Below are 14133 nucleotides of genomic sequence, written 5' to 3'. Positions count from 1 at the left end.
AGCCAGGCAGAACATCTAGTCCGTCCGTCCTTGTGCTTGTCGTCCTGGCCTGACTACAGCCTTGTTAGGCTTATAGCCCTAGGTAAGAAGTGTGCTGGTCTGTGTTTGGGGGCTCCCACTCTGGGGTAGCAGGTCCTGAGGAAGTGATGTTGAAGCTAGACCAGAAGGGTGATGAAAGTAGTCAGGCTATGGAGGAAATGGAGGAGGAGAATAGGAGGGAGGAGAACAGTGCCAGTGTTTGAGGAACTCCAGAAACTCCCAAGATGACTTGTGTTTAGAGAGCAAGGGAGGAGTGGAACAGGGTGCGGCTGCAAACTGGACAGTGGAGGCACTCTTTCTCTGCGTCCTTCCTTGAATTTCAGAAATGTCTGTTGCTTCCTTGTTGCCCTCAGACTAAAGTCCACATACTAGGTAATGAAGGCTCTTGTTAATTAGCCTCATTTTCCCTTTAAAGCCCCTTTCTCTGTCACCCTCTCTGATTTCCATATGCCCCATGTTGAGGCCACTGGGATTTTATCGTTCTGTAACTTGAATGCTCTTATACCTTTGTTCTGCTTGTTGTCTGCCTGAAATACTGTTCCCACCCTTCTTCTCTACTAGTAAAGCTCAGCTTAATATCATTATGTTGTTGAAGACCTCCCTGCTGCCTGAAATCAAAGTGAATGGATTCTCACTCTGTGGTTTGATAATACTTTGTCATTCTGTTATTCTAATCGTCCTGTCCTGACTTGTCTCTGGTTGTGTATATGTATGGATTCCCCACTACTGTTAGGCACAGAAGGGCAAGGCTTTGATTTAGCTTGTACTTTTAGACCTACATACAGTAGGGGATCTTTGAATTTTGGTTGAGTTGCGTCAAAGTGGTAAGTAGCAGTCAGTGATTTAGAAGCATTCATCTGTATCAAATCTTATCTCTAGAAATCAAACATTGAATGAAATGTTTTCCCACAGTCCTTGTCTGAGGAAACTCTTTAGTAGACATGGACTCCATAGGGAATTGTTAGAGTGCCCTGGATTGAGAAAGAAGGGTTAGCTTCCAGGGGGACAGGAGGAGAGCTCACCTTCCTGCTGCCTTTGTTACTTCAGAGTTCAGTGTCTGATGTCTTTATTTTGACCCTTCCCATTTTGTGCAGAGCATCTATTAAGAACATCTTCAACCAGCCGACCTGCTTCTCTGCCAAGAGTACCTGCCATGGAAAATGCCAAGACCATCTCAGGTGATGACTTTTATCTGGAATTTCCCTTAGAAAGACTTCCAGAGGTCTTAGTGGTGGTACTAAATACTTTCTCTTTAGACTTACCTAGCTTTTCTTGCCTCTTTAGCTCTTGAGTTGATTATTTTCACTCTGAATTTCCCCTGTTGTATTTTTCAGATTCTATAGAAATCACATTTCATGGCCCTGATTTCAAAATAATCAATTTCATGGCCCAAAACTAGATTGTTCCATTTATTTAACAAGATTTGTGAAGTGCCTAGAATGGGCTAGATGTCGTGCTGAAAATATAGCTTGATACAAAGTTGGTATACTTGTGAAAGATTCTAGTATTAATCCCAAGGTGTGTCATGACTGTTATTTCAGAGCACACCAAAAATTCTCTGGAAACCAGATTTTTCCAGTATAAAAAAGCCATCCTATAATGATGAATGTAACAAGCTTACTTTGTCTCATAGAGCTAACCCCAGTTTATCAGTTGCTCGCATTATTTTCCCTTTGTGGCCCTTATTTGCCCTTAATAACTCAGCTAGAAATTGGACCAGAAAAGGAGAAATTCCTGTAACTTTACCTCATACAGTTAACCTTCCACTTGCATGGGGATTTAAGCTAGTACAGTTTTTATGCATTATAGCCAGATCTTTGTATTAGTGGGAAGTCCAGCCAAAATTACCATCCCAAAGCTCAGATTCCAAAGCCTTTTGTTGCTTTTTTGAATTATTTTTAAAGTTTATTTATTTATTTGGGGGGGGAGGGGTAGAGAGAGAGGGAGAGAGAAAATCCCAAGCAGACTCCACACTGTCAGCGCAGAGCCCAATGCGGGGCTCAAACTCATGAACCATAATATTATGACCTGAGCCGAAGTTGGATGTTTAACTGACTGAGCCACCCAGGTGCCTCCAAAGCCTTTTCTTATCATAGAGTTCTTCTGATTCTTTTTCAGTTTCCCCTATATTTTTAAAAAATTTTTGATGTTTATTTTTGAAAGACAGACCATGAGTGGGGGAGGGGCAGAGAGAGAGGGAGACACAGAATCAGAAGCAGGCTCCAGGCTCCAAGCTGTCAGCACAGAGGCTGACACGGGACTTGAACCCACGAACTGCGAGATCATGACCTGAGCCGAAGTCGGACACTTAACCAATTGAGCCACTCAGGTGTGCCCTCAGTTTCCTCTATTTTATATAAAATTATGAAAGGGGTTCTCATCCAGTTTCCTAGCACACCACTTAAAAGAAACTGCTGATTTAAGGCTTATGAAGATCTGATATTGAAAGAAAAACAAGAATAATCACAAAATTATGTCAGAAATATTTATAAATATATCATTCTAATAAGATCATGTAATAGGACAAAGCGTCTCTCTCCTCTGGATCTTTACAGACATCACTTCACTAATGCAGAGTTATATTCTGCTTGTGACCATCCTACAATCACCAAGAAAATTTTAGTCCATAAAAGCAGGGGCAGTTTCAGTAATCTGGGAAGAATTACTGATGTATAACATTGATTACAGCCAGCTCAGGGCACCTGTATATCCAGCATCTTCTGATGTGAGAGAGTATATGTCTGAGGTCAGGAACTTTGTCTCATATTTCACTTCTTCCCGCATTCAGCCCAGAGCCTTGAGCACCTGTGCCAACTCAGTGCCTCCTTGCTAGAAAGCTGCTTTTGTTGTGGCTCTGTTACCAACGGCTAAAGCAGGAGCTACTTCCACTTAGCAGTTTTTAGAACTTTCTGTAATTCTAACAAGGTGTGATGGCTTACTGTGGTAGCCTTTCAAAATAGAGCTTTTCTGACTGATCTTGTTTCTCAGTAGTTGAATTGACACCTTTTGGTTTTCTGTTTGTCTCATTGGTTTATGTTTTTTAAAACATGGCCTGACCCAGAATTAAATGATGATGTATTTTTCCTTTTTTTCCCCTTAAGTGGTATTTTGGCTATGTTCAGAAGGGTTATGTTTCCTTTAGTTGAGAGTGGATAGTATGTTCTGTGATTGTTATGGTGATGGATAAGATGTATTCCATACCTTCAGGAAATGTGGGGTTCAATGCATATCTCAACTACTGCATCTTTTTTACAGGTTTTTTAATGAAAGAAATAAATCCTTCCAAGTTACCAGTATGATAAAAGAAATGTTAGTTTTTTTCATATATGGTAATTTCTACTTTTTTTTGGAACCTGCTGAAGAAAAGGTCTCAAAAACCTAATTTAAAAGTATTTTATAAAAGTAACCATCTTTCTCCATTATGAAATGCATAATGACTATTTTTCACAATCAGTATCTCGACGAAGTAGTGAAGAGATGAAACGAGACATCAGTGCACCCGAGGGAGCATCGCCGGCCTCTCTTATGGCTATGGGAACCACGTCTCCACAGCTTTCCCTGTCTTCCTCTCCCACGGCGTCCGTCACCCCCACCACCCGAAGTCGGATAAGGTAGAGAACAGTTAATACTGATGGATTTCATGTATACCTCTCCTAGCCTTCGGAGATCAATAATCAGATTATAAAATAATGGCAGTCGAGCACTGATTTTTTTTCTTTGTGGGTTATTGTTTTCTCATCTCTTCTATGCCCAGAATTGGGTAAGATGGTATAGAAGTAAAAAGCAAGGCAAAGTGAAAGAGGTGGTTCATTTCCTCCTAAGCATTGTGAAATTACAATATGGGGTGTGGGTGGAGGGTTAGGGGGAAGCTTCCTAGGGGAGTGGTGCCTGGGTGTGGAGGGTGGGCTGGCAAGGTCAGCAAGGTCAGAGACATGAGTGAATGTACAGAAGGGTGAGTAACCAAGGTTTGGGGGAGCTATGGATAGGTGGTACAGCATGTGCAGAGAGGATGGGCACAGAAGACCAGAGGAAGGTGTGGACCCACCATATCTGGGGGCAGTGGAAGAAAAGATTGATAGAGTAGGATGTGGCTAGGCATGGAACCTCCTTACAGTCAAATTGAATCACTTTGATATAGTAGGAGATATAAAGTGGGGTAAATAAATCAGAGTGAGGAGATGATTCAAGGATTCTTCCATTGTGGACAAAAATCAGGGAACACAACTGAAATGACATTATAATATTTTGGGGACAAAGATGCTGAGTCCGAATCAGTATGACAGCAGTGGAAATGGTGAAGGGAAGGTGGGACTCAGGAGGCTTTTCACAGGGAAAGATGATTGGTTTTGGCAGCAGGTTTCTAGAAAAGGAATGGAAGAATGAGAGCCACCAGAGACGGTTCTAATTGTTCTAGACCAGAAGGTGGGAACATGGTGCCACACTGATCTTTGGTAAACAGTACCTGAAAATGTAGTAGTATATTTTATTCATACTTCTCTTATGTCAGAATCCATTTGGGACTAAGAAGTAGTTATAATTTAGAGGAAAAAAAACATTTCAAAAAGATAGCATACATCGTATATAGGGGTGAGGAAAACTGTCGAGGTGTATTGGGAAGAATTGAAGGAGGGATACGAGTGGATTTCAGAACTTTAGCCTTATATGTATGAGAATAAAATGGAATGTTTGGCCTCTCAAACTCAAGTTATATACTTTAGTTTAAAGCTCTGACTCTAGGGGCTCAACCTCTAAGAATAGTGGTCCTATAAGCTCTGCGCCATCAGAGCAAGTAGGGGTGGAGTGATGATGAGGGTAGCTCATGCTCTGCCTAGGCTCATGCAGGGAGAGCACTGTTCACACCTGTCTCTGTCCTGGGTGGTAGGCCATACCTGTAGTATGCCTGTGGGAAGTGCACCCACTCTTCTGGCTCCCCTACTCAGAAGCTGTGATCTTCAACTGGAAGGTGTCTTCATCTTATAATGAAGAGGTTATGAGAGATGACCCTCCAGCTCTGGGAGGCTCTTTTCTGAAGCTTGCCATTGTAGTCCATAAAGTTAACTCTTCTTTGATGCTTTAATTTTAAGCTGTTCCTATAAACAAACAGACCTGGTGTGAGCCAGAGTAAACCTTTCACATTGATTATAGTATTATTTTAAGCATGTTGGAGATTTATTCATTCATGCATTCATTCATTCATTCATTTGGCTTGTTTTTTTGTGTTCGTATTTCATTAACTTTATTCTCATTCTCTTTTCCTATGTTCAGTGGTATTATAACACACTTCTTTGGGCTTTTTAAACCAAAGCAGGAGTCTGGTGGGCTGGCATGCAAACATAAAAGTATATTTCTTCAAGACAGCAGTCTTAACTCCTTGCTGGAAATTTTTGTATTCTACTTTTGGTTCTAAGATAAATCAAACTGGTGCTGCTTCAGCACACCTCTGAATTGGAAAAGCTTCAGTTATAAATATGTACTCTTTGATTTTCTAGCATAGCTTGAAGGGTGAAAACAGAATCAATGCACTGAAGAATATTAAGCCACTTGTAATATAGTAGCCTTTAGGATACTTATTGGGCATAAGTATACTTATGAGGTGTGGGATAGAATCTCTGCTTTATTCCTAAAGTAATCACTAAAAAATAGAACAAACTTTTAAGGGTATGCCACTTACCAAAGAGCAGGTCATTTTAGAAGCGCTCTCTCTCCAGGTATTCGTCAAGTAGTTACTAAAAGGCAGGATTTGGTCCAGGATATGTCAGATTGTATGCCTTACTTGTTTCATCAGCAGAGTGATCACAAAATCTTTTTTGATTCATTGTCTTATTTAGAGCAGGATATTTATTCTGTCTTCAAGGAAATTGACAGTGCCTAAAAGGTACCCTACATATAATTTTAAGACATGAATTGTAAGTAGCCGTTGTTGTTGTTGTTGTTTTTTTTTTTTTTTTTTTTTTTTGTACTCCTGTGGTGTGTCTACTTTATAGTAAACTTTGAAGTTCCTTGAGGGGGCAGGAACCCTGTGTTGTTCACTATCCATTGCCTGGCAGAGTGGTGTTCCATAAGGAGGTATTGAACAAGTGAGTGAGTTTACAGAAAAATCCCATTTTCTATGCAAGATAAAACTCTAGTTACCTGTAGTCAATAAAGAGTGTATATCTTCACAATAAACACATTTGAAACATTTTATGAATGTTTTAATGTGTGTTGCCATCTGTTGTCTTATCTGCTTCCCCTAAATGTAAGCACCTTGAAGGTAGGAACTATGCCTTTTAATCCTTCACTTTGCATAATCTTGCCCTTTGTATCTACAATAAGTGATTTATTTTTATTTATATTTAAAAAAATTTTTTTTACATTTATTTTTGAGAGAGAGAGAGACAGAGCACAAGTGGGGGAGGGGCAGAGAGAGAGGGAGACACAGAATCCAAAGCAGGCCCAGGCTCTGAGCTGTCAGCAACAGAACCCGACACGGGGCTTGAACTCATAAACCGTGAGATATGACCTGAGCCAAGTTGGACACTTAACCAAATGAGCCACCCAGGGGCCCCAAGTGATTTATTTATTTATTTTTTTTAATAGTTAAAAAAATTTTTTTAATGTTTATTTATTTTTGACAGAGAGAGACAGAGCATGAGCAGGGGAGGGGCAGAGAGAGAGGGAGACACAGAATCCGAAGCAGGCTGCAGGCCCTGAGCTGTCAGCAGCACAGAGACCGATGCGGCGCTCGAGCTCGCAGACCATGAGATCATGACCTGAGCTGAAGTGCGACAGACGCTCAACCGACTGAGCCATCCAGGCGACCCCCCCCCCCCACCAAGTGATTTATTTTTTAAAAAAAGATGAAATGATTGAGGACATAAAAGGTTGAAAACAAAAACTAATAAAACTAAAGCATAAAGATTATGGAAGGGCAAGATACTGAATAAAAGTCGGCCATAGCAGCTTTCATATGCAGCCACTGTCAGGTTGGTTTTCCTCCTGAGCATTCTGGAAAGCATTCCATTAATTGTGAGTGCACACCATACTAAATCTTTGCCAGTTTCCATGTGGATAATGAACAGAATCCATCCCTTCAGATAGCAGAAACTGGGTCTGTGAGGATCCTGTAAAAATTGAGAAGTAAAATCAATTGAATGAAAGCCTACATCTTGCTATTAGATGCCTTAGTATATGCAATTATCCCATCCAGGAATGCAAACTGACACTGTTCTCTTTCTTCTTTGTGGGATTTCTGGTTTATAATGTGCTCAAATAAAAAATATTTTAACTTTGGATTCCTTATTTTCACTTAGGGAAGAAAGGAAAGACCCTCTGTCCGCATTGGCGAGAGAATATGGAGGATCAAAGAGGAATGCTTTGCTGAAGTGGTGTCAGAAGAAAACAGAAGGCTATCAGGTAATCATATGGTTCCTTTCTCCCACATGAGCAAGGGCCAAACCAGGTGCTGGAGTGTCAGAGCTTGCTACACATCTCACATTAAAATGGGGAATCCTGTGCTGAATTTCAGGATCACATTCAACACAAAGTCTATCCCAAACTTGGCTGAGTGTTACTTGGATGGCATAAATTTTTTACCTTACCAGACTAGCTAATCTTTCCAGTACTTTTATTCAGCTATTATAACACTTTCTTTTTTTTTTCTTTTTTTTTTTTAACATTTATTTATTATTGAGAGACAGAGAGAGACAGAGCATGAGCATGGGAGGGGCAGAGAGAGGAGGAGACACAGAATCCAAAGCAGGCTCCAGGCTCTGAGATGTTATCACAGAGCCCGATGCGGGGCTTGAACCCACAAACTGCGAGATCATGACCTGAGCCGAAGTCGGATGCTTAACTGACTGAGCCACCCAGGTGCCCCAATATAACACTTTCTTAACTAATTCCTGTTAACTGCCTTCACTGAGGTCCCATCTGATCTAAGAGTGAAAATATATTTATTTTACTTTAAATTAATATTTTCATCAATGATTAAAATTATAAATTTTGTTATATTTTACTACAATAAAAAATTACTTAGCAAAAAAATAAAAGTAAATGAATGGGATATAAGTAAATAGAAAATCAGCAAGGATGTACATGACTTGAAGTATATACTAGATACTATATATCTAGATACTAAATATAGATAGTGTATCTGCATATCTGTACAGATATATATGGATAAATGAGTTATATTCTGTATAGGCTTGGAGACTCATGGCATCCAACAACAGAAGAATACACATTCTTCTCAGGTGCACATAGAACATCACAAGTTAGGGTATATGTTGGGTCATAAAATGACTCAATAAATTTGAACAAAGATTGAGATGATATCGAGTATCTTTTCTAACCATAGTGGAATGAAATTAGAAATGTGTAACAGAAGGAAAATTCACAACTAAGTGGAAATTAAACACAATTTCTAGATAATCAGTGGGCAAAGAATAAATCACAAGGGAGATTAGAAAATAAGAATGAAAGTGAAAACACAACATATCAAAACTTATGGGAGGCATTGAAAGCAGCTCTCTGAGGGAAATTTATAACCATAAACACCTACCTTTAAAGAGAAGAAATCTCAAATCAATATCCTAACCTTTCACCTTAGGAAAGTAGAAAAAGAAGAGCAATCTGAGCCAAAAGCAATCAGAAGGAAAGAAATAAAGATTACAGCAGACAAAACAGTAGAGAAGATTAATGAAACCAAAAGTTGGTTCTTTGAAAAGATCAACAGATCAACAAACCTTTTGCTAGATGGACAAAGGAAAAAAGAGCAGACTAAAATTAAAAATCAGGAATAAAAGAGGGGACATTACTAGTGACCTCACAGAAATAGGGAATACTTATTTACTTAGTAAATAATAATAGGAATACTTAAAAGGGAATACTATGAACAATTGTATGCTGACAAATTGGGTAACCTAGGTATGAAAGGGGAAATTCTTAAATATGCAAACTATCAATTATGACCCAAGAAGAAAGAAAATCTGGATAGACCTATAACAATGAAAGAGACTGAATTATTAATCAAAACACTTCCAACAGAGAAAAGCTCAAGGCCAGATAGCTTCATTGGTGAATTCTGCCAAATGTTTACAAGAATTAACACTAGTCTTAAACTCTTCCAAAAACAGAAGAGAGAACACTTTGTGACTTACTCCCTGAGGCCAATTTACCCTGATAACCAGCCCAGAAAAAAACGTTGTAAAGAAAACTATGGATCAATATTCTTTATGCAAAAATTCTTAACAGAATACTGACAAACAATCCAGGAACAAATAAAAAGAATCCTACACCATGACCAAGTGGGATTTATCCCTGGAATGCAAGGTTGGTTCAACATATGATAATTAATCAACATATAATAAAGGGGAAAAAACGAAGATAATCATGTCAGTAGGCACAGAAAGAATACTTGACAAAATTAAAAACCTATTTATGATAAAAAATAGCAAATTGGGAATAGAAGGCGGCTTTCTCAGTCTGTTAAAGAGCATATGTGAAAAACCCACAGCTCACAGCATACCTCATGGTGAAAGACTTTGAAAGCTTTCCCTTTGAAAGCTGTTATCATATCAGGAACAAAAAAGGATGTCCACTCTCACCACTTCTATTCAGTATTTTCCTGGAAATTCTAGCTAGAGCAGTTGGGCAAGAGAAAAAAATAAGTTATTGAAGAGGAAGAAGTAAAACCATCTCTGCAGATGACATGATTTATATCTAGAAAGTCTTAAAGAATTAACATACAAACTGTTAGAGCTAATAAACATTCAGCTAAATTGCATGATACAAGGTCAGTATACTAAAACCACTTGCATTTCTATACACTAGTAATGGAAACTCTGAAAATGAAATTAAAACACTCCCATTTGCAATAACATCAAAAAGAATAAAGTACTTAGAAATAAATTTAACCGAAGTGGGGGAGGGAACAAGGCTTTTACACTTAAAACTGTAAAACATTGCTGAAAGAAATTAAAGAAAACCTAAATAAATGGGAAGACATCCCATGTTCATGGATTGGAAGTTTTGATACATGCTACAACATGAATGAACCTAGAAAATATGCTTTTTGAAGAAGCCAGACAGGAAGCTCCAGCCTAAAAGCCTTAAGTACTCCAGCACAGGCAGCATGGAGCCTGCCTGGGATTTTCTCTTCTCTTTCTCTGCCCCTCCCCAGCTTGCATTCTCTTTTCTCTCCTTCCCCCTCCCTCCCTCCCTCCCTCCCTCTCTCTCACTCTCAAATAAATAAATAAATAAATAAATAAATAAATAAATAAATAAGACAAACTTTTAAAAAGTTAAATAAATTTAGATGATTCAAGCCTTAAATCAATGATTTAACTAATGTCCCTTGGTTCCTTTCCACTTAAATTCTCTGATTATAATCCTAAAGTACATTGTTTTGGTTGAAAAAACAAAAAAACACAAATCTGAGGGAAGTGAAGGGGGAGAAGTGTAGGGGAGAAGAGCAAGGCTAATCCCAAGGTACTTTGAGGAAAGCTGCAGGGGGGCCCTGAGGTCCTGTGGAGTTTTCGTGAGTTGGATGCCCTGCTTAGGAGTTTGTAGTGTAGGAAACTGTCACTCCCTGTTGGCATCTGCCCACACTTGTACCCACGAGGAAACATTTGAGGCTTCAGTGAACATGGGATTTGTCATGCGGCTGGTTCCAGATGGTTCCCCCCATTAAGACTTTTGGAAATGGGCATACCAAAGATTTTGTCTTATCCTTCTGTAGTGTTAAGTAGACATTACACAGATACCCTCCCATATCGCTGCTCTTATAAGGAAATCTTTATTACAGAAGTACTCCAACTGTTATAACACACACACACATCAACTTAAAAACTTCAATTAATAATTTTAAGTTTTTTTTCATTGAGTGGGTACTTACAGGACAGGAGAAATATAATGCATACCAGAATAATGAACATAGATAAAACCTTTCTGTACACTAGATGGTCTTATGCTACAAACCCAGTTTCCCCTTTCTTTACCTCCTGTGGACACTTCTGTAATGATAACCTACGTATGGCTTTTTTGTTTGTCTTACTTTTTCTTTCCTGTGACACAGATCTCTACTCTTGCAGTTTAAAAGTGGATAGGATGCTGGTTCTTTTATTTCAAACTCTGTGAGTTAAAATTGGACAGTTTGAAATGAAAAACCTTTGTAAACTGAAAGATATATCTGATAAAGCTCTTAATTTGTCAAGAGCCGTGTAAGAAGTGCCAGAGCCCTTCCCTTATCTAGTTTGAAGTATGGATGACCATACCCATCCTTAGGAGCCAGCAGTTTGGGACCAGTTTTTTTTTTCTTTTTTCTTTTTTCTTTTTTTTTGGTCTCTGACTACTCACAGTCTACAGGAAAGGGCAGGTTGTGACACTTGACTAGCTCACTAGAGCAGGACCTGTTACGTGACACTCAGCACATACTGCTCTCTCAGGCCCCAAATGCATCATTAATGCTTGGACCATGCATGCTTTATGTCGTAGAAGCTGTCTAATCAACGGAGATAGATTCCCTAATACCATATCATCTTCCTTTAACTCTCTTAAGAGTCATCCTAAAATAATTGTGCTAATCACTGTAACTTCATTAACCATCCATTATAAAACAAGCCCTTCTGAGTTTGCCTTTTATCTAACGAATACACTTTCTCTTTTAAATTGTGTCCTGCCACTTATTGTTCACTGAAGTTTTAGAATACTAGAATTATTACTGTTGGCCTTGGCATTCTGATTTACTGTCAGGTTTACAAATGTGGGACTGAAAACCCCCACAGGACAAATGACAGCCTCAAAGCTGTATCATGAGTCCACGGCATCATACTAACAACCTTTAGCATTATTGCTTTAAGGATTAAATCTTCCTTGTGTTTTAAATCAGTGCCTCATTTTCTACACATTATGTTTTTATTTATTTTTTCTACAGTTATGCTTTTCAGTTTAATGTAAATATGCAGTTAACATTATTTTTTTTTAACTTTATTTATTTTGAGAGAGAGAGTGTGTGTGTGCAGGAGGGGCAGAGAGCAAGAATCCCAAGCAGACTCTATACCGTCAATGTGGAGCCTGACACAGGGCTTGAACTCACAAACCACAAGATCATGACCTGAGCCAAAGTCAGACACTTAACCAACTGGGCCACCCAGGCACCCCTAACATTAATAATTCTTAAGCGCTTATGGGGAAAAGTGCTCATACATTGCCCTATTTCATAACCTCTATAATTTCTCCTTCCCAGAGGCAACTACTTTCAATTCTTCTGGCTATGTTTGGTTAGGGATTGACAATATCAGATTGATAAGGTAACTGAGAAAATAATTTATAGTTTCAGTATATTTTCTTTGATTATAAATTTTATATTTAGCAGCTTTATATTTAGCTGGTATACCATTGTTTTCTTGTTCTGGAAAAACCTAACTGAATACAATCAAGGAGCCTCTAAAGGTTAATTTAAGAGAGCCCTACTTTGTTTTTTGGTTGTTGTTGTTTTTTTTTTTTTTCAGTTTTTTAAATTTTTTTATTTTTTTTATTTTTTAATATATGAAATTTATTGTCAAATTGGTTTCCATACAACACCCAGTGCTCATCCCAAAAGATGCCCTCTTCAGTACCCATCACCTACACTCCCCTCCCTCCCACCCCCCATCAACCCTCAGTTTGTTTTCAGTTTTTAAGAGTCTCTTATGCTTTAAGAGAGCCCTACTTTGGATGAAAAATCTTTGTTTTCTGATAAAATGCCAGACCTAGAATTGGATTATTTAATCCAAAGGATAATGAAATCACTTAATCTTGTACAGAATAGTTTTTTTTTTAATTTAATTTTTTTAATTTACATCCAAATTAGTTAGCATATAGTGCAGCAATGATTTCAGGAGTATATTCCTTAATGCCCCTTACCCATTTAGCCCATCCCACCTCCCACAGTCCCTCCAGTATCCCTCTGTTTGTTCTCCATATTTAAGTCTCATGTTTTGTCCCTCTCCCTGTTTTTCTATTATTTTTGCTTCCCTTAGGTTCATCTGTTCTGTGTCTTAAAGTCTTCATATGAGTGAAGTCATATGATATTTGTCTTTGACTAATTTCACTTAGCATAATACCCTCTAGTTCCATCCGCATAGTTGCAAATGACAAGATTTCATTCTTTTTGATTGCCGAGTAATACTCCATTGTATATACATGTACCACATCTTCTTTATCCATTTATCTCTCGATGGACATTTGGGCTCTTTCCATACTTTGGCTGTTGTTGATAGTGCTGCTATAAACATTGGGGTGTATGTGTCCCTTCAAAACAGCATACCTGTATCCCTTGGATAAATACCTTAGTAGTGCAATTGCTGGGTCATAGGGTAGTTCTATTTTTAATTTTTTGAGGAACCTCCATACTGTTTTCCAGAGTGGCTGCACCAACTTGCATTCCCACCAACAATGCCAAAGGGATCCTCTTTCTCCGCATCTTCACCAACATCTGTTGTTGCCTGAGTTGTTAATGTTAGCCATTCTGACAGGTATAAGGTGGTATCTCATTGTGGTTTTGATTTGTATTTCCCTGATGATGAGTGAGTTGAGCATTTTTTCATGTGTCAGTTGGCCACCTGGATGTCTTTCCTGGAGAAGGGTCTGTTCATGTCTTTTGCTCATTTCTTCACTGGATTTTTTTGTTTTTTGGGTGTTGAATTTGACAAGTCCTTTATAGATTTTGGATACTAACCTTTTATCTGATATGTCATTTGCAAATATCTTCTCTCATTCCATCAGTTGCCTTTTAGTTTTGCTGATTGTTTCCTTTGCTGTGCAGAAGCTTTTTATTTTGATGAGGTCCCAATAATTCATTTTTGCTTTTGTTTCCCTTGCCTCTGGAGACATATTGAGTAAGCAGAGGTTGAGTAAGAAGATCAAAGAGGTTTTTGCCTGCTTTCCTCCTCGAGGATTTTGATGGTTTCCTGTCTTACGTTTAGGTCTTTCATCCATTTTGAGTTTATTTTTGTGTATGGTGTAAGGAAGTGGTCCAGGTTCATTCTTCTGCATGTTGCTGTCCCATTTTCCCAGCACCACTTGCTGAAGAGACTGTCTTTATTCCATTGGATATTCTTTCCTGCTTTGTCA

The 14133-nt window shown here is 38.6% G+C and overlaps 1 protein-coding gene across 1 annotated transcript in view; it reads left to right on the top strand.

Annotated features, from left to right (window-relative positions):
- The window catches only part of SPECC1L (sperm antigen with calponin homology and coiled-coil domains 1 like), a 140484-nt gene that overhangs the window by 96541 nt on the left and 29810 nt on the right, over positions 1-14133 (top strand). The window contains exons 11-13 of the mRNA XM_047088051.1: positions 1134-1217; positions 3494-3650; positions 7332-7434. Coding sequence (XP_046944007.1) covers positions 1134-1217; positions 3494-3650; positions 7332-7434 — 344 coding nt within the window. The remainder of the gene's footprint in view (positions 1-1133; positions 1218-3493; positions 3651-7331; positions 7435-14133) is intronic.

Source organism: Lynx rufus, unplaced genomic scaffold, assembly GCF_022079265.1.
Source record: "Lynx rufus isolate CCGP_SWC_20201006 ecotype Redwood Valley unplaced genomic scaffold, mLynRuf1.p SCAF_24, whole genome shotgun sequence".
Taxonomy (NCBI): Eukaryota; Metazoa; Chordata; class Mammalia; order Carnivora; family Felidae; genus Lynx; species Lynx rufus.
Note: the sequence above shows the minus strand (reverse complement) of the source record. Positions and strands in the feature narration are given on the sequence as shown.